This window comes from Diadema setosum, chromosome 2 (genome assembly GCF_964275005.1).
Source record: "Diadema setosum chromosome 2, eeDiaSeto1, whole genome shotgun sequence".
Lineage (NCBI taxonomy): Eukaryota > Metazoa > Echinodermata > Echinoidea > Diadematoida > Diadematidae > Diadema > Diadema setosum.
In genome coordinates, this window is record NC_092686.1 from 40,291,987 (window position 1) to 40,318,249 (window position 26,263).

The 26,263-nt window shown below is 38.6% G+C and overlaps 1 protein-coding gene across 1 annotated transcript in view; it reads right to left on the reverse strand.

Annotated features, from left to right (window-relative positions):
• The window catches only part of LOC140245972 (DDB1- and CUL4-associated factor 1-like), a 37,499-nt gene extending 17,850 nt beyond the window's left edge, over positions 1-19,649 (reverse strand). Inside the window, exons 1-17 of the mRNA XM_072325422.1 lie at positions 19,529-19,649; positions 14,180-14,330; positions 13,302-13,415; positions 12,449-12,586; positions 11,221-11,976; positions 10,444-10,545; positions 9,692-9,891; positions 9,123-9,261; positions 7,848-8,057; positions 5,904-6,073; positions 5,408-5,527; positions 4,731-4,833; positions 4,022-4,144; positions 2,844-2,997; positions 2,149-2,226; positions 1,474-1,617; positions 497-609 (exon numbers count right to left, since the gene is read on the reverse strand). Of these exons, the coding sequence (XP_072181523.1) occupies positions 497-609; positions 1,474-1,617; positions 2,149-2,226; positions 2,844-2,997; positions 4,022-4,144; positions 4,731-4,833; positions 5,408-5,527; positions 5,904-6,073; positions 7,848-8,057; positions 9,123-9,261; positions 9,692-9,891; positions 10,444-10,545; positions 11,221-11,976; positions 12,449-12,586; positions 13,302-13,415; positions 14,180-14,330; positions 19,529-19,632 (2,919 nt within the window). The 5' untranslated portion in view covers positions 19,633-19,649. The remainder of the gene's footprint in view (positions 1-496; positions 610-1,473; positions 1,618-2,148; positions 2,227-2,843; positions 2,998-4,021; positions 4,145-4,730; positions 4,834-5,407; positions 5,528-5,903; positions 6,074-7,847; positions 8,058-9,122; positions 9,262-9,691; positions 9,892-10,443; positions 10,546-11,220; positions 11,977-12,448; positions 12,587-13,301; positions 13,416-14,179; positions 14,331-19,528) is intronic.
• Positions 19,650-26,263: the final 6,614 nt, after the last annotated feature.

Sequence of the window (26,263 nt, forward strand, 5' to 3'; positions counted from 1 at the left end):
CTGTCTAAGTTCTGTCTCTTGTGTTCACACATTAATGTGCAGTTCCACGAGCATCCAAGTGCTAAACTTGGGAGAAACAGACCCATGACATGTTTTACACAGATCCACATTTCTCTGTGACCATTTAACCAAATTGAATGGGGTTTCCTGCAAAATATAGGTAAGATATTATATTTTTAGACCCTGCAATAGCATTCATAGAGTTTAATCACATTAAAAGTTATCAATGCGGAAATTCGTTTAATTTTTGAAGGGACATACTGTACAGGTTTATGCACTGAATGCCAGTGGCAATTTGCGAAAATTTCATGCCACAAAAAAAGCCTTCAGCTCCCATTCGCGAAAATTTCATGCTGCGAATATATCTTGTTTTATGTACAAAGTCTTTATCTCTGTATGTGTAAGTTTGTTTGTTTGTTTGTTTTTTTCAGGCATTTTTTCCCCTTCTATCTCTCCTTGACATCCGAAAACCTAAAACTAAAGAGATTACACTCACAGATTGGGGTGGCGTCATCATGAGAGATGACAGCGGGGCTCCAGGGGTGTTATGGGTCAGATTCAGAGGTAGGTTGGCTTCTCTCTCCAACAACTTGGCCGTCTCTGACAAACCTGTAATGCAGGGGAGCAGATTGTGAGGATGGAGGGTAAATAAAATGGTATACAGCAAACTAAACTTCTAGATCAAGTTGGCTTGCTCTCGCACATGGTCATGGTCAACAGTACATATCCAACTGATTTATGGCTGACACAGAATCTTGGTCTCCAACATAAAAAAGAACTGCATATGAAACATCTGTTTCCCTTGTCCTTTGTAGCTAACCCAATAGACTCTCTCATATAAATGTTCATTTGAAATGAACCACCTGTTATTCTTATTTATTTGTCTATATTTAGAGTACTGTAAAAGTGGTTTCTTTCGTGTACAGAAACTTCTGCGGTTTCAATCGGTGCCGACTTTTTCGCATGTGTTTAAATTCGCGGTTGGTAATGATAGCGTTGTAACAAGCGACAAGTTCAAAACATTTTCGCGTGATGTTAAATTCGCAGTTCAACCTCAAAGCGCAAAAAGCGCGAAAATAATACCACCGCGAAAGAAACCACTTTTACAGTAGTAAATCCCACTGACAAAAAACTGCTGAAGAGCATGAATTCTTTGTAAATACCAATCTGAGCATGCTTATGAATAGTCTGCTATTATTGCTGCTTTATGCAGTGGGGGATTTTACACGTACCTGTACAAAGTTCAACCTATCCAGCCATAACGGTTTGAATTTACTCCCCTCCAAATGTGAAAGCTTTGTGTTCAGTTACATTTTGTGTCTACTCATTTAAAGTTTGCAATCAAGTGTGTGGAAAGCACCAATCCATGTAAAGCTTGAAAAATAGCTTTCATGGGAATGTGACCTCTTTGGTCTGGGCCTTTTTTTTTTTTTTTTTTTTGAATGACTCCCTCGCCTGGCGACCTGCACTCACCTTGGGCCGTCAGGTGGTTGTGGATCAGCTGGAGGAGCTCCTTGCTGTCGTACCTGATCTTGGTCTGGGCCACGATGTTGGCCTTGTGCAGCTTGGACAGGGTGGCATCAGCACCAAGGGACATCGCCTTGCCTGTCACCCGCTCTGATAGACAGTAATATTCCAAACAGATGCAGAGAAATTGTTACATCCCAAAGAAGATAGCATATGTACAATCAAATCAACTCATAGATAATGAGATAGTGATAATGATGATAATGGTGATGACGACGATGACGACGATGACGACGATGACGACGATGACGACAACAACAACCACCACCAACACCACCACCACCACAACAACAAGAATTAATAATAATGTGATAATAACAATAATAATGATACAATGATCAACTAATAATGATAAATAGTAGTGCAGTAGCAGTAGTAGTAGTAGTAGCAGAAGTAGTGCATTGATAATAGAATTTACATAACAAATATAACAGCAATTATGTTTCACTGCCAAAAGTCATCTCTTTCAAACTTCTAAAAGGAAACTCAAATCTGACAAAATTCTAATTAGTTATTTGTTCATGACATGAAAAGCATGGTTCTATCTCAAGAATGTACATTATTTAAAGGTTGCTGACTGGTCATTGGGCCAGTTTAGAGCATTCTTGTATCATCACTTACCTATGAGCTCAGATGCATACTTGCAAAACTTGAGATGCTCTGTTCTTTTGTCCTGCAGGACTGGCTCACGCATTAGAGCTGAGGGAAGTAAGAATAAAAACAAAAAGACCCTTTCCATTTTCATCCAATCACCAGCCCCCCCCCCCCCCAAAAAAAAAAAAAAAAAAAAAGGATCTGGATAAAATTACAGTGTTGTTTAACTCGAAGACTGTATTCTCAATATCTTGCTTCCCTTATAAGATTAAAACATTTTGAAAAACAGGATAAACCTTATCAAAATCTTGTACTATTACAACAGCACCACATTCTAATTCTTTACTATTTCTTTTCGAAATATTTACATTATGATAGTTGGCAAGTTTATGTAAGTTCTAATAAGACAAGACATCACAGTTTGTCAGCATTTTAAACACCTGCTCCATTATGTCGAGTAAGTAGTATCAATATGAAGTGGTACAAATACACATTCTGACACTGCAGAACAAAATTGTGAAACACAAGGCATGAGACTGTATATGTAAATTAAAATATCTTTGGTCTGAAACAAAACTTGAAAATGGAAAGATTACATGAATATAAACTTGTAATTCATATCCCCCCACCCAATCAATTTTTTTCTGACAAACATTGATTTTGTTACCAAACAACTCTGGTTCCTAAAAGAGGTGGTAGAAGCACAATTCGCACTGACTCACTCTGCAACATGCTGCGAGAAAAGATGGGCAGCTTGCTGATGATTTGCCGTACGACCTCTGACCTCGCCAGGCCACACAGGGCCTTGCAGGACAGTGCCCTCACACTGTCCGCCTCTGTGATGGGAGTCTTGACGGTCAACAGGCCAAGGAGCGTCTGGAGTAAACAACACAGAAATACAGGAAAGGGGATATCACATGTGCGATAAAAGCTTCACTACAATTTCTGAACCCTTCAATTCACTTTGTCAGTTATTTCAGCCTATTAGGTTTGAAAATTTTCTACACTTCCCCTGTCACATGCTGAAATGAGGTGATGACTTGCTCCATGACAAATAAGTATGCTTAACTTTCCTCTGGTATTTTCTCACTGATAAATTGAAATGCCTGCCCACCCCACACATGCAAAAAAAAATAATAATAAATAAATAAATAAATAAATAAATAAAAAAGTCAAGAGCCTTTAAAGGAAGAAATTGTATATTAAAGACAACTTGCTACACATACAATATTAAACTCTGTGCATGCCAAAAAGCAGAATCCACTTCTGGTGTGACATCCACACATCCAATCACCATACTGCACACAGATTGTACTCTATATCATATTATACATTTTATAACACTATACACTATTTTATATATTTTCCTTGAGATTCCACTTCCTTACATAAAGAAGACTGTACAGTAGTAGTATAAAAGTGGAAACTTTCGCCTGAGGAATTGTTACTGCTCATTTGAGTTTGATATATTCTACATGCTTTTAATTCGGCAGCATCAAAAAATAAAGTAGTACTACATAAAACAAGCAAAGAAAATTTGCACACTTTAATTTACACGCTAGTTTCATGTCACACACAAGGTGTGCAAATATTTCCACTTCCACAATTTGCAAATCAATCCTTCAATCACCCAGAATGCTCCAGACAAAGGGCCTGGATAGCACTAGAAACCAAAAGTGAACACATTCATTCATGCGAGACAGATAGACAGACAGACGGACAGACAGACGGACGGACAGACAGACAGACAGACAGACGGATGGACAGACAGACAGACAGACAGACAGACAGACAGACTGACTGACAGAAAAAGGGGGTCAAAGAAGACATGAAAGTACATCACACCTAACGTGCAGAGACTTTCAAAAACAGGAGAAACCTAATGGGCGGGGTCACATACTCTGATGCCATTGTTAGTTCGCACCGTCTCCCACATCTTCTCAATGATCTCAGTCGAAGTTCTGACGGCAATGCGATTCTTCTTGGCACCGTTGCTCATGAAGCGCCCCATGCTGCCTCCAAGCTGGACAAGAAAAGCAAATCAATATTGTTCAACACAGGTTTTATTATTACTTTCAGATTACAAAAACAAACTTAAGTACCACCATCAAATAATCTGGGAGAAGAGAAAAGTTTTTTGTAGTGCTGAGATGGAGAATGAGCACTAAATAAGGTCCTGGTATTGCCTGAAACGGGGGCCATGGTAAATTCAGCACTTGCTTCATAAGGAAACCATAACTTCATTATCTGCACGATGGCAAGACATGCATTCCAGAATCAATGTCTTTTACAATCACACGACATCAAAGTTGGCCGTAATGTAGAGAATCATCAACATGTGACTGTAGTTTATAGTACTAAAGTGATGATGTCACAGTCTTTTTGTATAGCTTGTGCTGGAAGCAGGTGCAAGCATGAGTAGAAACAATATTGTTCACAGATATTCGAGCCAGGTAAGGATATTTAGAAACAGTTTCCACCTATAACACTTCCCAGTATTCACCCACGGAAGACTTGTCCTAAGTATACTCAGGTTGGTGTCTATAGGAAATGCAAGTTGTAGCAATATCAGCCTGTCATCAACAGGTCAACACATGAAGTGTACTCACTCTGGTGGAGGGCCCACACACACAGTTGATGATGACCTGCAGTGCAGCCTTCTGTACATCAGGGTCCGACAGCACATCGCCTTCTGCCACACCATTAACAATGCTGTGCGGGAGGAAATGGCAAGGACAGACAAGAATTTGTGTTTTTAAGACCCAACACTCAAGTTAAGTGCTTGTCAGCATCACAGTTATCTCTCAATTTCAATTCACTTTTCTTGCAGTTCACAAGCTGCTGTTCAAATCACCAAAATTGAGCAAATTTTGCAGTACACTCACTTCAAAAGCTACCTCTGAAATACAGAGCTCTTGATGAAGTACAGAACTCTTGATGAATTGACAAACCCCCTTAACCCCCCCCCCCCAAAAAAAAAAAATAACAAAATAAAAACAAATAAATAACAAAATCTTGAAAACTGTAAAGAAGATACCTTCATGGAAAATGAGTGTCCCAACATTCAAGGAAATCACTGTTTCCTACGTACAATGAAGCTCTGTCATCCTTCGGACAGAATCTCTGGAACTTATATTATTGAAAGAAAAGCTATTTGGTAAATGGTATGACATATGACTACTTTATTTATTTATTTTGTTTTTTAATAAAAGCAAAAATAATGGAGGTAGCCGTGGAGATAAGATGGCATTCAGAGAGAAGAAAACTTTGATGAGATCACACTTACTTCATGCCTACTATTGATGTGTTGTCTGGCAATAACACCTGCTCACATAGTTGCAGCTGTCCCTGATTGGTTACCGTGACAACAGCCAAGACATCAAGCGTTGCTTTTACCACCTCACTCCTTTTGAAGAGACATGACCAAAGAAAGAATCTTGAATATTTCAAAGGAGTAAACTAGCATGTTGAAGAAAACAATGAAGAGCATGCTTGAAATTTCAAAAAACAAGAGAAAAAGTCATAATCATCAAGTCCTAACTTCAGTTGATAGCAAGTACTATTTGCAAGAAGTTACAAGAGTAGGGTCTTTTAAAAAGCCACGCCACTGATCTATATTCCTATATACCACATATGACGAGTAGCAACTCTGATTTCCACGTGTGATATAAGCACTTGCATTCATGTAACACCAAGCAATATCTGAGTTCTTCTTCTTCTTCTTGTATGTTTCCATCTTTAAATCAGGCATTCTTTGTCACAAGGTGCATTGTCCGGCCTACCTGGAGCTGTAGTTCTTCCAGACGCAAGCCAGAGCAATGATCTGGAGGAGCGGCTGGATGCCTTGGAGCTTGATGAGAGTGCCCACTGGAGCCCAGTGGAGCCTGAGGGGAGCCTGCTCTAGCATGGTCTCCATATTCTCCTGGGTGCTCTCTGGGGTGACTGGAATGTTCTGCAGGGTGCCAGACAGAGGAGGCAACATCAACCATGGACCAAAGGAATGCATCAAGGAACAAGAAGAATAACGTCCAAGTCCTACGGCCATATTAAACTGATAGGAAATACTGATGTTCTTTTAAACTAGCAATCCTTTTGGGCAATCAATATGAGTAATTATGTAAATTAAAGTGGTCCTGAATATCTAGAAGCTATTACCAGTTCATATCAAAACCAACACAAGATTACCAATGAATTATGGAGTAACAGCAATAGACTGCTTTGACCTGTAACTCCACATATAAAGAGTTTGATTAATCGCCTGTCACAGAAAATTTACACCACCCCTACAAATGCTCAATTTGATAACAGACATCTGTGCCATACATCACTATCACAACCATCACATATTTTTCGTGGGACAATGTCAGGGCAGTCGCTATTAAAGTTAGTTAGTAAATAGTAATCTGAAACACGGCTGTCTGTTGAGATGCAGACGTCACGGGGCAGTCTTGGCCCTCCAAACATACACTCCTACGAGGTGGCCATGTTGGAACTACAGAACATCCTCTCTGCAGTGAAGTACATTGTACACCCAACACTCCTACGAGGTGGCCATGTTGGAACTACAGAACATCCTCTCTGCAGTGAAGTACATTGTACACAGTTTTAGCAAGCTTTTGCACGTGAGGAGTCAGATACCTTTGAATGTGATTATCCCGAAAAATATGTCACCATGGACAACACACACTGTGATTTACAAATGTAACTAACCACTGTAAACAGGCCAGACCAAATCTTACAAAGAATATTACAAATGCCATGCTCCACAGAAAGAATTACCCCAATGATATGCTTTTCTTAATCAAACATCAAGTTTAAGTTTTTGCCAAAGTCTTTGGTAGGCTGTACAAGGTGTAATTTTCTGCTTAGACTTCCTTGTATTGACAGGTTAGTGAGCATTTCAACCTGTATTTAGACTAGGTCCCACATCTTGGGGACAGCCAAGAGAGATCTGGGCCCTATTTCATAAAAGATGTTAGGATGGCAACTCTTGCTGGAATGGCAACTTCCAATAGCAACAGCCAATCAGGAAGCTGGATTTTTGTCGTTGTCATGACAATTGCAATACCAGCAAGAGTTGCTATCATATCAACTTTTTATGAAACGGGGCCCTGATCTTTTATTTGACTAATCATCTACACTACTTTGGTCTATCTCAGAGCTGCTGGGACAATTGTTTGGGCCATGTGTGGTGCTGAAGAGGCCCACCTGCCATTTGACACTAGAGTTTATACATGCCCACATTTGATGAATACAGCTGAGTGCTTTCTATAACAAGCCCAAGGTCACTTTCCCCTCCAAATTTTGTCCCCAAACCCGACAGGTTTCCCATGGACACTGGCATACCTGCCAACATTTCAAGATGAAATATCTTACTCGTGGATTGCAAAAATCTTATTTTATATGCAAACTGAAGTTAAAAATCTTACTTTCGGTCAAATCTTCCGAAAATACACATGAAAGGTATATCTAAATATTTTTTAAAAATCTGATTTCTCTGACAGAAAATCTGATTTTGCTATTTTTAATGTAAAAAATCTTACTGAATCTGATAAAATCTTACTAGTTGGCAAGTATGCACTGGGAGAAGTCCTGTTGAGTATCCATACTTTAGTTATGGAGGGGAAAGTCTTGCTGCACAGGACTTTCCCTGAGATGCGGGACCTAGTCTGAACACAGGGTTTGATCTACAACTGGACCAGTGGGGCTTTTCATGGCAGCCTCACCTTGTAGGGAGGGATGGGCTCGGGCGGAGTCTGGCCCTGGTTCCTGGCGTAGGCCCGCTTGATGCTGTCCACCTTGAGGGCCAGGTGGGTTTCAAAGTACCTCTTGAGGGCCAGTGTGGTGTGCTTGACCGTCTGACGGCTGGAGAAGACGTCATCGTCGTTCTGGTTGGAGTTCTGATCCTCCGGGTCCAGGATACTCAGAGTGCTCATCTAAAATAGGACAAGGAAAGAGTAACCATTGGGGTCAGCTCATCCTGAGTAATATTTATTAGTCTATGTTTTACACACACAGGAACTAATTACAGAACATTATACAATCTTTTTACATGTCTTGATTTGCCATCTTGAGCAATTGGTATGGTATATGTCCTAGAATCACAGGAGCAAGTCACACAGGTCACATAGCATGTTCTTGCCATGCCCAGGTGGGCAATATTCAGGCCATACAACGACTGGTTAGAGGCATGGCAAACAGCACTGGTTTAACCCTAACTAGGCCAGGGGGGCCTCCTCCGCTCTATCATCTACCTAAATAGCCCGTTCTAGTTAGGGTTAAGCTGATACACTCTTCACCCACAAGACAGACTCTGAGAGAAAAGTATGGATGTATTTATTTTATCATTATTTCAGTGAAATGATTGTTTTCAGATTATGACATTATACTTCATGGACATGCTAGAAAAATGTGCATAACTGATAAAACCAATACAAGAAGATGATGGCTGGTCGTGTGCGCACTTTACTGGCTCTATGCCAGATAACCAGTACTGGTACCATGTTTTAGTGTCCTACATAAAACTGTAAGAGGATGTTCACACAAATATGTATTGAGAAAACTTTGATTTCTAAGCACTCCATTGCTTCTAGAATATGGCAAAAGACTTGTGCAAAGCAGGAGCAAATATCATGATCACTCAGTGAGGTTAATGATGTACATAATTTTCACCTTATTGTAAGATCACTCTGGAGCAATTATGAAAATATGTGATTTTTCTTCAGCAATTGTCATTCTGGTCATGACACCTAAAAACTGTGCCCCATTTCATAAAGGGTGAGAACCTTCCTATAATTATTGTTAGGTGCCATGGTAATGACTAGACAACAATCATCTATCTATGACAGTTTATGCTCTTACCACAGTATAACTGCAGCTATTACAATTCCTTGATTTTATTGCAAAGTAGGGCCATGGCATAATCATCACAATATGGTGCTGAGCAAGCCAAGATGTTCATAATTTGAAGATGACCCTAAGACGTGGAACGTTAAACTCACTGTGTTGAAGAGCTTACGCAGACCATCTTTCCTGTCGAAGAGTTCCAGGACTGCACCAAAGCCGAGACTGGTCATGAGGAACATGGTTGCATGGCAACGGCCAGACTCATGGGAACACTCCAGCAGCCAAAGCATGTAGCTGGGTTTGGAAAAGCATCATAAGAATAAATATAGTTTGTTCAAGGTCTCGAGTACAATATGTGCTGACCAAGTGATACTCATATGACCCTGTGTAATGTCATCATTGGCAAAATATATGTGGACTCATACAGTACATGTTACTACCCCAAGGGCACAGATTATAGGATCCTCCTCATTTCTTCATGACACATATTTTATAAGTACATGTTTTGTTTTGTTTTTCGTATCTTTGATCATATAGGCCTAACTCAGCCAAAAATAATGGATGCATGTCGATGTCAACCCTAGCAGAATTCAACTAGAATTCTTAGACATAGCCTTGCTAGAAAAAGGACAACAACGATTACCAGCAACAACAAAAAAAACAAACAAGCACACAGACAAAAACAAAAAAAGCAAAAGCAGCATGTGACTGACTAGATCCTTACTTCATCATCTGGGAAAGGACCGGAGCTGGGAGAAGACAGATGCGCTCCATGGTGTCCTCATTGTAGGCCAGGTAGTAGAGGCAGAGAGACACGCCCGTGGCCGCCACCGATGGGCGCGGTATCTCCAGCAGCTTCTGGAGGCCGTTCATCTCAAGGAATTCCATGGCGTACTTCTTATGGCACAGCAGGGAGGACAGGTACTGTTTATTTTAGGGAAAGATGAGTATAAAATAGTATAAATAATATAGCATAAAATGAGTATAGAATACAGCATGAAATGAGTATAAAATACAGCATAAAATGAGTATAAAATGAATGCAAAGTCAGTCATGGTACTTCTACTCTGGCAACCAGTCGGGATGCCTTCAAGACAGATTCAATTCTTTCTTATTTTTTGCTACTAAAGTGTTCTATCAGGTCTTGAAATACGAAATTGACTGTTCCCAACTTTAAGCTTGTATCAAAGCATCACAAAGCACATTGATAAATTTTACTTTAAATTTTATAAGACTATCAAAGATCTAACAGCATTTTTGACAAAGCACACTATCTTACACTTTGCAAAGTTATAAGAATTCTTTAACCCGTTGAGGACGAGTCCCGAGTATACTCGGGCAAGCGTCTATGGGAAATGTGTGTTGTAGAAAATCAATCCATCCTCAACGGGTTAACAGGACAGAACACACACACAAAAAGATATATATCATAAAATGAAGAAAGATCTATACATTGATATATAAAATGATCTATACCTTGAGAGCATCAAAAGTCAGCCTGATGTCATTGGTTTTGTTGAGGTCAATGTAATGCATGATTAACTCCATGGAACCATTCTCGATCATAGCACCAAGAAGCTGTGAAACAGTACAATAAGCAAAACATCAAAACTAACCATCATAGTTCTCCTCACTGAAATGCTAAAATGAAATTTACTATGTAGTTAGAAAAAAATGCATTTTTACATACCTTGTGGTAATCCACCTTGCCACATTGACAAAACCATGATATTAATATGACAATGACATGTATATGCACTGGTTCAAAGAGTATATCAATGGCTATTCCTCTTCAGTGACAAAAATTTCAGCATACTAGCAGTGTATTTGATTTGAAAGAATCTATCAGAAACCAAACTTCACCTACACAGGAGACACTTAACTAAAATATGAAACTGCCATTTCACATAACAAACAGAGAGTTCATCATGAGTATACATTCTAGAGGTGTTCAGTATTGAAATGTATTGTTACCTGCAACAATTTAATACTATAGTAGGTGCATCACACTGAAGGTGAATGAAATTCAAGTTTTGTGTTGTTGTTGTTGGTTTTTTTTTAATTATCAAGAGATAAATACTGTACTAAAATACAAAAGAAATATCTTTCATGTCTCAGTAATTGGCAAACATAGATAAATCTCTACTAGCAATGATTCATGAAGATGCCCTTAATGAGGCTAGAGTACAACACGTGACTTTATGAAGTATAAGCAAAAGAGTCCTTTAAAGGCATGACCCTTGACCTACTGACCTCTTGATACTCCCCAAGAGGGGTCAAGTACTGCAGGATGAACCGCTGTTGCATGATGGGAGTTAGGGGCCACATGCAGTGAGAGCCGATGATGTACTGAGACATCTCCGCCCAGCTGCTGTTGCTCAGCTCGACCTCCGCCCCGCTCAGCTGCTGTGATGTCTTGAGCTTGAACCCTTTGACCCGCGACCTGTGGCCTTTGCCCTTTGAGGACATGGACCCTTTCCCCGACAACTTTCCCTTTGAAGTCCTGCCACTCAGCCTCTTGACTCTCTTTCCTGTTGAATTTTTACCCTCATTTGAGTTTGTGCACGGTAATGCCTGTGACTTATCAGTCACTATACCCGATTGTACTGATGTTGATTCCGCACAAACAGCATTTTGTAGGTCTATGATGCCAGCTTCTTGTGTTTCTTGTTCCATGACTCCATCGTTGCTCCCAAGTCTCTCACTTGAGTTAGATCTTGAATTGACCTCAACCTCCATGTTCCCTGAACTGGAAAGAGTCGTATCATTTTTACCACTGAGACTGATGCCGACATTTTCATCACCATCCAATTGACCTGAAATGAAGTCCACTGCTACTGGGTCAGTGGCTGTTTCGTCTGCAACCCTTTGGTCCACAGCGCCCTCTGTGTCCTGTCTGAAGCAGGCGAAGGGACGCTCTTGAATGTCTGAGACAGGGGAGGGTGATGAACTCCCTGCCTCACTGGAGGCGTTCTTGAAAGCATGCAATCTATGGAGCATTACTGGAACCTAGTCAAAGAAAGAACAAAAAATCACACTTTTCTGAGCATACAACAATATCACATCACCACATGTACGACCATTTATATGGCATGGAAGTGATGGAAATCTGGGTTATTCTGCTTCAAAATAATTACCTCAAAATATCAGATTCCAGTGATCATATGACACTCATAAAATGATACAGACTCCCAGGAATTTAAACAAATGAATGCATCTCCTAATATCCTGAGGAATTGAAGAAAAATCAACACATACACACATTCCAAAGAGCAAAACACTCATGCCATTCAAATCATGAAAATCCATTCAAATCAGTATAATCCATCCAAATTATTAAAGTCCATTAAAAGGCATGAATGCTGGTCTTGACAGTCAGAAAACAACTCAAAGAAAGACAAGGGAGTGGGGGATAAATTCCTGCAATCGGCAATAAATCTATGGGCCTCGTTCATTTTCATATTTTCGAATGAGAGCTCACCAAACGAGCATTGTCTTCCTTCAGGTTCCCCGCAATGTCCTGGACCTCCACGGCAGCTGCCAGGAGGCCGGTGGTGTAGGAACGCAGCGGTTCCTCCGCATCAGTGGCCCACTCAACAAATCGGTTCACAAAGCCCTCCTATCAACACAAAGGGAAGAGCGCTTTAGGAGCAATGTCCGTCGAGTGTTTTCAGTGCATATCAATTCCTTACTCTTCATCTGCGGGCAAAATAACTGGAGATATCAAAATTCTTTCCTCACCAATACATAAAAAAGATTTTTAGTGTGCTGCAAGTATTACCTTATCTGTTTCTATACATCAATGGCTTGCATGATAAAGCTTATTGGCTGATGCACAGCTCAACACTGACTTTTTTTTTCTACAATCTTTAAATTTGACAGTTTGGTGGCCCAAAAAATAAATGTAGTGGCCCTAAATAGAAGGAAACATAACTATCTAATTAGAATCTTAGTTGCCCAATCAAGCCATCGAACAATCGCCTTTTTGGAAGTTTGGTGGTCCGACATAATTTCTTAGTGGCCCTGGGCCAACAGGCCATTGCTGACGTCAAGGCCTGGCTAATGTGAATTTGATTCCTGTTCAGTTCACTCATTTTGACCCGGCATAATAGTTCAAGCAGTATAACTTTCTTCGAACTTAAACACAAATGCATGAACAAAAGCAATCATATGGAAAGACAATATTACTCAAAATTTTCTCAACCAAAAGAGTATATCCTCGTACTCAAAGAAGCATCCCTACATCTCAATATTTCAAAGAGTATCTCTACACCTTCAGGTTTTACAGAGTATCCCCAATCATCGTAGCGCTATAACTTTGATGACCGACTGACCGTTTCCTCAAAGATGATGGACGTCTCAAGACCTGGTACCACATCAAGAAGCAGCCTACAGGCCAAGGTATTGATCTCCCTGTCACGGGACAGCATGATGTAATCATTGACCAACTGCAAAGAAAACAAACCAACAAGCAAACAAATAAACATTTAACAAGAGTTCTAAGGTAAAGAACTGAAAGTTACAGATAGTTGTCAGATTCTTTCCTCCTATTTGAGATCAATTTTCATCTATGCCAATGAGGGCTTTGGGAAGAGTTGAAAATACCAAATTTTCTACAGTTTAAGTCTTGATGATATGATAACACTCCTCCTAAACCACTATATGAAATCTGTTCTGGTTACATCGTAAAAGATTTTATAATGACCATAAACACCTCATCACAACCCTGACTGACCATTTACCAATGACGAACAAGTTGGCACTGTATGATATGCCTGAGGATGCCGCAACACAATATTCATGATTGAAAGTACATAATTTAGACAGGAAGCCAGCCGAGTAGAGGTGATTGTTCTAGTAAGTTCACTTAGACGTTTTTTTCCTAATTGTGTTTTTACAAAACTTGGCTCAAAGGAATCCTAAGACCACTGGACTGAGGCTGTACACATAGAATGGCACTGATTATCAAGTGTATGGTGTGCATTGTATGTCATCTCTGCTGAAGTTTCAAAGTAGAGTACAAAGCATCACAAATCAATCAATGAATCATAATCTGCTCTCATTTGCATGTATGTTTCTCACTCTTCTCCTGTTTGAATCTGCAAAAAAGAGTGAGCTTCTGTACTCGTCTTGTGCCGTTTTGTTGTTTGTGTGAATGTGTGCATGCTTGAGTGTGTAAAATGATTCCTCTTAAAGGCCCCTTTGACTGCACCTTGCCCATGAAATTATCATTCTTGAAGAGAGTGGTCAAGAGGTCGCCAAGGGCGCAGTTTGGGTCCATCCGGCCGGGATGGCGGTCATCGAATGGGTCTGGGTCCATCTTCAGGAAGTTTTCAGTTTCTGCTTCCAGGATCTCTGCCAATCTGGAGAAAAAATGGCAGCATTAGTTCATCTGAGTGATAGAGGTATTAACCGGGGGGCCAAAAGCTAAAAACAGAGGTCGAGTTGCACTCTCTCTACAAACTAAGTAGACCATGCTTATTTTCAAGTTTTTATTGTAACAAACAACATTCCACTGGTCTACCTAAAAAAATTTGTTGCGAAAGCCTCCAAATCCAAGATGGCGTCCAATATGGCCGCCATATTTACTGAATTTGTTATTTCAATGATAGAATTCGATAGAAACCTTAGATTTCAACAAATGAGATGTCATATGAAAGAGAATAAAATTATCTACAAGTTGATACCATTTTTGTGGGTTATTGTTATAACTGGATTGAGATTTTAAGGAAAAAACACTCATTTTTTGATATTTTTCTGAAAAAAGGAAAATCATGAAAATGCTTGATTCAGCATAAATCAAAGAAAGACTGAAGGATTATCTTGAAACGTTTCAAGAATTTTGTTTGACATATAATTAATATTTGGAGAAAATTAGAAGACAGTACCATTTTCGGTTCAGGAGTTATAATGTCTCAAACTTGAAAACTCACTACATAAAAATGGCCACTTTAGTTGTGACCAAGACCTTGTTGGTCATAAAAAAGTCTGCGCGCGCCAAGACTACTACACGCACCACTGGCACTGGCGTTTGTAGCAGTGCCAGTGGTGCGTGTAATAGTCTTGGTAAATGCAGACATTTTCTTTGACAAACAAGGGTTTGTGCCTGCAAACTAACTTTTCATACCAAGTGGTAGCTCAGGTGATACTGATCGCTATTATTTCAAAGTAGATTGTTCTGAAGCAGATGAGATGAAGCAAAAAAAAAAAACATTTCAAATACATGTAGAGGTAATAGCTTGAAACTTGGCACCAATCTTGTAGATAGTTTAAGACAGAATTTAGATCAACCGCTCAAAAAAAAACAAACAAAACAAAACAAAAGATGACAGCCATCAAAGTTGACATAGTGTATTGCGCCAAATTAAATGTATTATTTCGATTTTGATACAATTTTGTCTGTTGCGCTATCTTAAACCGTCTTAAGTTTTTATGGACATATGTTTAAAACCAGTGATATTCTACTCTCCGAAAAAACAAACAAACAAATCGAGTGGAAGTTTTTACTTTTGATGTGAGGAGTGAATAACAGAAAACGGTGAATTTAGAGTGAAATTGGAGAGACTTTTGAGTGAAAATGTTCATTTTCACTCATTTTAGAGTGACCTTAGGCAGGGCCTCACACTAACTTTTATTTTTGGTGGCCCAAAGGCAAATATCCGACCTTTTTCGTTGGCCCGATCAGGCCACCAAATTCTTCATTTCTGACATTTTGTTGGCCCGACGTGCGTTTTTGGTGGCCCTGGGCCACCGGACCACCGTTAGTGTCGAGCCCTGCCTTAGGGATCCCTCGTCACTCTTCGAGTGATCCACGAGGTCACTCTAAAATGAATGAAAATGAACATTTTCACTCTCGAGAGATCCTTATATCTAATATGGGAAAGCATCTAGACATACCAATGGCATAAGTTCAGATCAATTGTGACACTATAACCCACATGAAATCAGCCTAAAAACAATGTAAGAAAATCTGATAACAGTAAATACAGTTTCAGCATGCTTATTTGTAAATGTGAATATACAGCACGAATAATAAATTTGGACAATTTTATTCGAACAATATACTGAAAAGTAATTTCGCACAACACATTTAAGAGCAAAGTTGAGAAATTGCCGCCATGTCGGATTTTTTTTTTTTTTTTTTTTTGGGGGGGGGGAGTTCGGATCAGAAGGGCTTTCAAAGACATCTGCGGGTATTACACATATACCATCATCATTCACGTTTCTACAACAGCAGAGTAACATACAAGTAAAAAAGCATATCTTTGATACAGAAGCATTCCTTTTTTTTAATGAAAGATTGGGCCTTACCCAAACACTGGAATGAGCTCCACCCCCCCCCCCCCCCCCCCGCCAAAAAAAAAAAAAAGACCCTCAATATGGTTTACACTTGTACAATATCGTTCGGATGTATAGAAACATGTAATAAACAGCAATATAAGAAGATTTGAAAATATATCAAATTATAAGTTACAGTGTATAAGTTGAGATTTAACTTTTACGCAACACACTAAAGGTATTGTTTACCATTGGGAGAAATATCACATTCGATTTATATATTATGTGCAGGTTAGTTGTATCACAAAACATTCTACCATGTAAAAAAATATATAATAAAGCCTAAACCATACGGAGATAACACCATTTCTTTTCAAGAAACCATAACCATGATAACTGTTAACAATTTAGTCTATAAAACAACATTCTTATCAGATCTATTTAGTATATCTAACAATATTTAGCATTAATTATACTGATTTAAGTTTGTACATTAGTTGTTCTATCCCTAAGTCACAGTTTAGAACTAGTTTGAGACATTATAAGTAAAGCTGGGTTTTTGTTTTACGTGCACTAATGGTAAATAATGCCTTGAACGACAACCTTGATTAATTACCGCCATCTTGAATTTTGTGTAGATACTATGTTTATCGCTAAATATTACACATTGGCAAAATTTGTGTCAAATTCCAAGCTCCTATCTCTTTTGGAAAATACTTTCTATTCAATCTTATCTGCCTCAGAACAATCTACTATGATGAAATGCCACAGTATAGCGACACCTATAAACCACTTGGCATGAAAAGTTAGTTTGCAGGTACTTGCAAGTCACTAAATTATAACAATATTGCATGTGACCATGTAAACACATTGTATGCAAAATTTATAATGCATAAATATAATATTTTCAAGTTTTAGATTTTAACTTGTCAACAGTGTATGATATTGCCTATAATTCCAGAAATATGTATTATGTCTCAATCTCAGTAAATCTCAAGCTCAATCGCAGGTTTCAAAACAATTTTTCAGTTTTTCTTTGATAAATATCAAATCATGCATTTTTACATTTCTTCCTTTTTTCAAAACGATATAAAAATATATATTCCCTCCCCCCCCCCCCCCAAAAAAAAGAGAATTCAATAAAAATGGCGGCCCTATTGGACCGCATCTGTACTTTGGAGGTTTTCGCAACAAATCTATTGAGGTGTGCTTACGGAACATTGCTTAGTATACTTAATATTGTATGTATGATCTTGTTTATAGAGAGAGTGGAACTCGAAAAGTAAGCACGATCTTGGATTTGACCCTCTGTGACGTCTTTGGGAACAGATGCGTGCAAGAATATATATTATGTAAAATTGGATTTCAAGTTTGAGACATTATAACTCCTGAACCAAATACAATACTGACCCCTAATTTTCTCCAAATATTGATTATATTATGGGAAAGATGTCAATTTCTGCATGGTTTTCATAAACATTTTTTAATTTTATTTGTTTTTTACTTTTTAGAGAAATATTCATGGTGCATTTTGAAAAATGTCTCCATAAAAACCTAAGATGGTTTGAAATACCATTAAAATGTTCAGAATATATAAAAACCATATAAATAGACAGCAAAACAGACAAAATTGTATCAAAATCAAAATGATACATTTACTTTGGCGCAATACACTATGTCAGCTCTGATGGCCTGCAATATTGAATTTTTTGAGTGATTGATCCAAATTTTGTTTTAAACTTTCTATAGCAAGGTTAGGGTTTCAAGCTTCTACCTCTATTTGAAACATATTTTTTGCTTCATCTCATCTGCTTCAGAACAATCTACTTTGAAATAATAGCAATCAGCGTCACCTGAGCTACAGTACCACTTGGTATGAAAAGTTAGTTTGCAGGCACAAACACTTGTTTGTCAAAGAAAACGTCTGCGTTTGCCAAGACTACTACACGCACCACTGGCACTGCTACAAGCGCCAGTGCCAGTGGTGCGTGTAGTAGTCTTGGCGCGCGCAGACTTTCTTATGACCAACAAGGTCTTGGTCACAACTAAAGTGGCCATTTTTACGTAGTGAGTTTTCAAGTTTGAGACATTATAACTCCTGAACCGAAAATGGTACTGTCTTCTAATTTTCTCCAAATATTAATTATATGTCAAATAAAATTCTTGAAACGTTTCAAGGTAATCCTTCAGTCTTTCTTTGATTTATGCTGAATCAAGCATTTTCATGATTTTCCTTTTTTCAGAAAAATATCAAAAAATGAGTGTTTTTTCCTTAAAATCTCAATCCAGTTATATTAATAACCCACAAAAATGGTATCAACTTGTAGATAATTTTATTCTCTTTCATATGACATCTCATTTGTTGAAATCTAATGTTTCTATCGAATTCTATCATTGAAATAACAAATTCAGTAAATATGGCGGCCATCTTGGACGCCATCTTGGATTTGGAGGCTTTCGCAACAAATTTTTTGAGGTAGACCAGTGGAATGTTGTTTGTTACAATAAAAACTTGAAAATAAGCATGGTCTACTAAGTTTGTAGAGAGAGTGCAACTCACTCGTTAAGTAAGCGACTTTTTGGGGTTTGGCCCCCCGGTTATATCATGGCTAGCGATCTGACACTCTACACATATTGATGATATGCATTATACACTCTCGCTCGCTTGCTAGCCATTTATCTGCCTACCTGACAAGGAATATGTCCACATAATCAGGAAAGGCAAAGATATCATTGATTAACAATGATCGCAACAAAGCAAAGTTCCACAAAATTTGTCTAACTTACTGATCCTTTCTTTGTCCATTCTGGGTTGTTATCACTGGGTAAAGATGGCAGTCACCAGAAATATCTAATCTATTCGTTGTCATTGGAGATTCTCACATACCAATGTAACACCATAGTTGTGACAGTACTAATGAAGAAATACCCCCATGATTTCAAGTTCCTGGAATTATTACATTAGGAAGGCTAATGATTATGGACATAAACATGGAAGGACATCTCAGTTTGAGTGCCATTCGACAATTGAAGAAAAAGAGAGAGAGAGAGGGAAATATACAAATCGCACTGCAAATTCCACATGTATTTTTGGCTGGATAGGTAATGTCATTTAAATGCCAAGCACTAAATTCAGCAATGCACATCAACTACAACTCTAAGCTCTTACATCATTGAATGAACACAAACCAGCACGGAACATTGCTCAGTCAAAAAAGATCGAGAGATTGTTAGCAGTTGCGTGGGATGGGGAGAGCATGTCGTAGAAGTAGAGATTTCTTACCCTGTGAGGACTGGCACAGGTGAGGTAGCAGAACCCTGGTCCTTGTCCCACTGCGCCAAGAGGCCACTGAACCTCACAGCAGCTGGAACCTCCTCTTCCTCCATCCTGGGGCTGCTCCAAACGATTCTACAATCAAAAGAAGATTTCACACATGACGATGACAATGCTAGGCAACACGCTTAGGTCATGACACTTTTTCAACGAACAGATCCCAATCCAGATCCAGATCGCAAAATCACAGCCACAGCGAGACAGCTGCAAAAGCAACTGCAAAAGTTTCAATATGATGGTAGTGTTCATGCAGATGCCAGTGTGTCATTTCATGATATGGCAGTCTACGGGCATTTCAATACACTCATGAGGGGAGAGTTCCATAACAAACCACTAAAATTGACCTAAGTAGCAAATCTATACTTGCATACAGTGCAATCCTGTTACAACGAACAAAGTTATAACAAAATTCTGGTGCCAATGAAATGGAAATTCAGGTCACAATATTATTGGCTCTATGTTCTTTATTGTTTACTTGTTCAGATGTAACAAAATTTCGACATAACGAAAGAAAACTGTCGGTCGCGAGGACTTCGTTATAATGAGAGTCCACTGTACTAGAAGTTCAACTGTTATTACAAGAAGTCCCAATTTCATCATTATTCAACAATCCCAAATTACACAAATCAGTTAATGTTCTATCCTGTAGACTGACTAGTTGTCTAACAATTTACCTATAAACAGATTTAGTACTTAGCAATAACAGTCAAACTTGTCTACAACAGCCACTCATCAAGGGAAACACAAATTGTGGTCACTACAGACGGGTGGTTGCTGTAGACAGGTTTGATGCAGTTGCCTTGATGACAGATATTTAGAATGTTCCATATGATTACATGTACAGTAAACATAGTCACAGGCTGCCCTAGCTGTAGGCAAGTTTTAGCAGCACTTGTTACTCCTATACAACAGTCTTTTAAAGCAAAGGCAGTCATTCTGCACAGAAGTCATGCAGCTCTGAGCTCAAACCAAATCTGTGGTTGCTGATCACAACAGGAAGGTGGTTGCTGTGCAAAGGTTGTCAACAACACATGTTCTTTGTAAGGGATTTCCATGTGGTCACTGTCACTGTCACTGTTGGCAGGTAGCTGTAGACAAGTGGTGGCTATGGCAGGTTCGACTCTAGATATGAAACATTTACCAACACATTCCAACGACTAACACATGGTAAGTGAACAGACAATGTAATACTGAAAGAGCTGGCACGGACTGAACAGATTAGAGATGGACAAAGTAATGGTAGTTTGCTGTCTAAACTCTGTCTGCTAGAACTTTTTGTTTTACTCACGTCATTTTAATTTACCATATATGGGATTGTTTTCAAAATCAGTGAAAAGAGGTACAATTTAACACACTCATCTTGAATCTGTCTATATTCAGAAGGGTAACCCATTAACCAGTGTCATAATAAACAATGTCCAGTAACCACAATTTACATTGGTGTTAGTAAATATTCATAACTAGGATGTTACAATTTTATTTTTGTGTAAACTTTTGGAAAAAGTTACATTTCATGTCCTCCATTAGAATCAATGAATTTGTACTCTATTCTGACCTTCTACAAGAAAGAGGGCCACACTTTTGACAGGGTTGAGCAGTTATGGGCTTGGATGGGAGGGGGAGGGATACTCCAAATTTATAGAGAAAAAAAGAATGTTCCACGAGCTATCAACATTCACATCTGGCATATTCTTACTTGCTATGCATCACAGAAGGCCTCAAAGTCATTACATTTATTTTTCTAGGTCTTAAATCAAGAACGGTCTTCATTCTTTCTTTTTTTAAATCTCATCTCATCACATCACAAGAAACATTGATCAAACTTTTATGGTACGGTAGCTAGTCTATTGCAGAAAGAATGAAAGTGGACATCCAAGACATTTGCTCATCCCGTAAACTTACAATGTACTAGATTCAAGTGACTGAAGGTGGAAAATGCAAGGCAACTCAAGAGATACTACACAGACCGATATTTTTGATCAAGCTTTACCATATCATCTTAGTGCAAGGTACCAACGATGCCCTCTCTCCATTATTTGAGCATTATTATTATTATTATTATTATTATTATTATTATTATTATTATTATTATTATTATTATTATCATTATCATTATTATCATCATCGTCATATTTATCATTTTCATTTATCTATCTTTTCATTCATATTATTTTTGGACCAATCCAAGAAACAATACATCAGTGCAAATATGATACAAAGACATTAGATCTAAATATAAAAATGGTAGGAGACAATAAAAAGAAAAATGCTACGTATGCAACATCAACTCTGAGCTGGCAATAACTGTACAAGGCTAGGAGCAGCGCCCCAGGGTTAGGCTGGAAAAAGCAACTAGTCTAGACTTGTAAATGTTCTTCTGCTTCTTCCAGGTTAGTGACCACAGTCAACAAGTTGATTATTCTGTCACTTTTTATGTTTTGCATTTGCATTTGCAACAGCAAATGTTTTGCTGTTGCTTAGAAGCATATCAGAGCAAAAAAGTAGCATTGAGGATTAACAATAACGTAACATATCCAAATCCAATTGCTGTTTTATAAATAACAAAAATGACTAAAAATTTGATACCATACACAATTTGAAAACAAAATAAAAATTGCATATTATATGTCGAAAGTAAATGTCTAGACTCTGAACACAAAATAAATCAATTAAATTATTCATAATATTTAAATACACTGACATATATATCACATCATGCATCACTATAGTATAAATCTTAGCATTACGGTGTATCTATACAGAACTATTAATACTGAAATAACAGCATTGAAAATGTAACAAAAATAAATATAAAATAAGAACAAAAATAATATCATAATCAATATTTACACATTAAGTATGCACTCTAGTATGTAAAATCTAACGTTACTCTTGAACTTAAAGATATTAAAAAGTTTTGGTACCTCAAAAGTTTCCCTGAATTTACTTGTCTTAGTTTGTGTTTCAGGTTAAAGTACCTTTCATATAACTAACACTGTGAGACTTACTCGCCCCAAAGTGCTCTCATGTCTTAGTAATCATGCAATTAACTGCGACCAGCAGCCCCATACGCGTAGCGTAATGGGGCTTCGCATTGTAGCATTCAGGATCATGACAGATTTAGTATCGCGGTAAATATCAACTTAAAATCCAAAAATTTCTTCAATTTGAAGACTTACCAATTAAATTGAAGTATTGAAAACAGGCTTCTGGCAACGTTTGGTTCTGCCAATAGTCTCTTTCTGTTCGAATTGATGACTGAATGTGACTCGGTCGAGAGGACCTTGGGAGAGCTACATACACTGAATGCTACAGCCAGTGCATGCGAACACATCACATGCGCACAAATTTCAAATCCATGAACGGATAAGATGTTTGTGTGCGCATGCGCTGGCCGTAGTATTCAGTGTATGTAGCTCTCCCAAGGTCCTCTCGACCGAGTCACATTCAGTCATCAATTCGAACAGAAAGGGACTATTGGCAGAACCAAACGTTGTCCGAAGCCTGTTTTCAATACTTCAACTTAATTGGTAAGTCGTCAAATTGAAGAAATTTTTGGATTTTAAGTTGACATTTACCCGCGATACTAAATCTGTCATGATCCTGAATGCTACAATGCGAAGCCCCATTACGCTATGCGTATGGGGCTGCTGGTCGCAGTTAGCTACGTGTATGTGTACATATGGGGCTGCACGCTGCTGGTCGCAGTAAGTGGTTTCGTACAATACTACCTCGCCGCCGTACGGCGGCGGCTCTGGTACGAAACCATTATTGCATGATTACTAAGACATGAGAGCACTTTGGGGCGAGTAAGTCTCACAGACAACGTACTTTAACCTGAAACAGAAACTAAGACAAGGAAATTCAGGGAAACTTTTGAGATACCAAAACTTTTTATTATCTTTAATATCGTTTGACCTCCACATTGCTATGCTAATTGCCCGACAGTGGTGACAAATTAACTCAACGACAACCATGACAACAAACCTTATCTATAATCTTCAACCAGTTTTACTAAATAATTTACAACCAGTAACTTGTAGTATCTAATACTAAATACTTGCAATGTGATGGTCTACCTTATTTACTAGAAAAAAAAAAATATTAGGTTGCCCTCGATAAACCAAACCATTGGTGATTCCCAGGCCCCAGAGCGCATCAGCCAGCACTATCCAACTAGCACTTGCACTCTCTAACACAGCTGATCTCTTCGTGTGTATACAGTACAACAAGAAAGGGGGTACGTGGGACTGTTTCTGCACATCGACGATGGCGATGCAGTATCATCGCATCTTCTTTTGAATACTGTCTAAAAGGAAGATATGAGACATATCTCCAGACCGACAATAACTACAAGCTCCCTTCATATATCTAACCTGGCATATGATCACATTTGAGATTCATTCTTACCAATCAAAACTTCACGGAAATACAGATGCAGCGAAGTACCAGTATAACGTCTACACAACACACGTGCCGAAATATATTGTACATTGCGCTGCATGCATGTGCAATGCACAATGATGGCATGTATACTCATATAGTCATAGCATGCATGCATGAGAAACAGGCAGGCAGCATGCAAATATAATTGCTCATGAATATTGTGGTGCTAAATTGTTGAATGAGGGTAATACCATGTACAACGAAAAAGTTACAAATACCCACCACTAATCAAAATGCTAAAGAAGTGAGGGATATAGACAGAAAGAGAGAGAGAGAGAGAGAGAGTGAGAGAGAGAAAGAGAGAGAGAAATGGGAAGTAAAATAACAAAAAAATGATATTTTTTTGGAATCTGAAATGTATATTATGATATTGTGCAATACTAATCTCACGATTCTCTTTTTAAGTGTAATAAAATAAAGTCGTACACTTCATTTGAGTTTGTTATGGATATTTATGTGTATAGTTCATCTTTTTGTACATGTATTCCTCTTTTGAGCTATTTTTATGTATTCTTTTTTATCATTTGCTGTAAAACGTCACAATTCGGCCTTTGGCTGCGACGATGTTGATATCAATAAACCATTTCAATTCAATTCAATTCAATAAACTTTTGCCGGCAAAGTTTCATATTATTCTAACTCCACAACACTATCAAGGGTGCCGGAAGTGGGGGCGCACAGAGCCAGGGCGGGAGAAATTAAATGTCAAGCGGGAGAACGGGAGATTTTGCAAAAATGGGCTTTCGGCGGGAGATCTCCCGTCGAAAGCGGGAGAGGTGGAGTCTCTGGAAATTTATAATACACTAACAATATGAAGAGTTTGTTTGCACAAACCGATAAGTCCATTTTTGAAGATTTTGAAGTACGGTCTCTGTCATAAAGTTTTCGTACAAAATAATACCTTTTAAATGATATATTGGTCACTACATATAAAGGTATATTTTTGAAGTTATGGTCAAAAGAAGCAAAAATTTTGTTATTATTTTTTTTATTTTTCTTGACCTTTAATCGCAAATATCTACATTTGACATATGCAGGGAGTTATCGGTTTTTGCAAACAAACTCTTCATATACATTATTATGGTCATACACTACAATGAGTAAATTTAGTGTATAGACGGTAGCCTCGCGTCCTCGAGTGTGCCCGCTGAAACATACCTTTCGTAAACCTTACATTTTTCCTTTTCTTCTATGCTTTCTGGCAGTATAAGAATATTTTTTATTGCTCGAACAATTCAATCAAGTTTAAGCTTTTAATGAACACATTTCAGACGAACGGCAAAGTAAAAGTGGCTCGCTCGCTCTGCCCATATATACTTGATATAAATGGTTTTCATAAGTTAGGATCATAGTCCTTTGCAGTGATTTCTTTTACTATAACAATGTTTAATCCCCTAGAAATTTACTTTAGAATGCTCTATAAACGCGACATTTATACTCTGTTTTTACAACAAAAAAGTTCCTACCGTGGGAGGGCGGTATCCCCCTCCCACACCTTCGCTGCAATGAGGATCTCACACCGTCACATAATGTACGCCCGTATATATAATCATATAGTCCTTCGCACTCAATGTTTTCCCTATGTTTAATTCCAAAAAAAAATGCTTTTAAATGCACTATTAACGCGACTTTTATGCTCTGTTTTTACAAAAAGTCCCTACCATGGGAGGGGGGTATCCTCCCTCTCACCCTTTCCCTCGTTCGGTCGCTTCACTCCTTCGCCAAAGATCTCACACAGTCACATACCCCCGTATATGTTATGATCATAATCCTTCGCACTGAATTTTTTAGTTCCCTAGAAATTTGCTTTTAAATGCTCTATAAACGCGACTTTTATACTCTGTTCTTACATAAAGCCCCTAAAGTGGGAGGGGAGTATCCCCCCTCCGATACGCACCCCCCTCTCGCTTGGTCGCTTCGCTCCCTCGCCGAGGATCTACCGTCACATTGCTATTCGAATGTACTCCGGATATGTAATAATCACACAGTCCTTTTTTAAAATAGATAAGATCTCTTGTGGCTGTCCCCGCGTTGCGGGGACCAATGTGAACGCGGGGTTTAAGTATACAGAAGGGACCTTAATGGGGAGGGTGTGGGAGGGGGAGCCCCCTCCCATGCGAGAGATTTGTAATCTGATGCACACTTTAGTTTTCTATTAACAAGCAAGAAAATTTTCACATCTCGGGAATAATGGGGGGGGGGGGACAAAATGATAAGTTTGCCTTCCCCCCCCCCCCG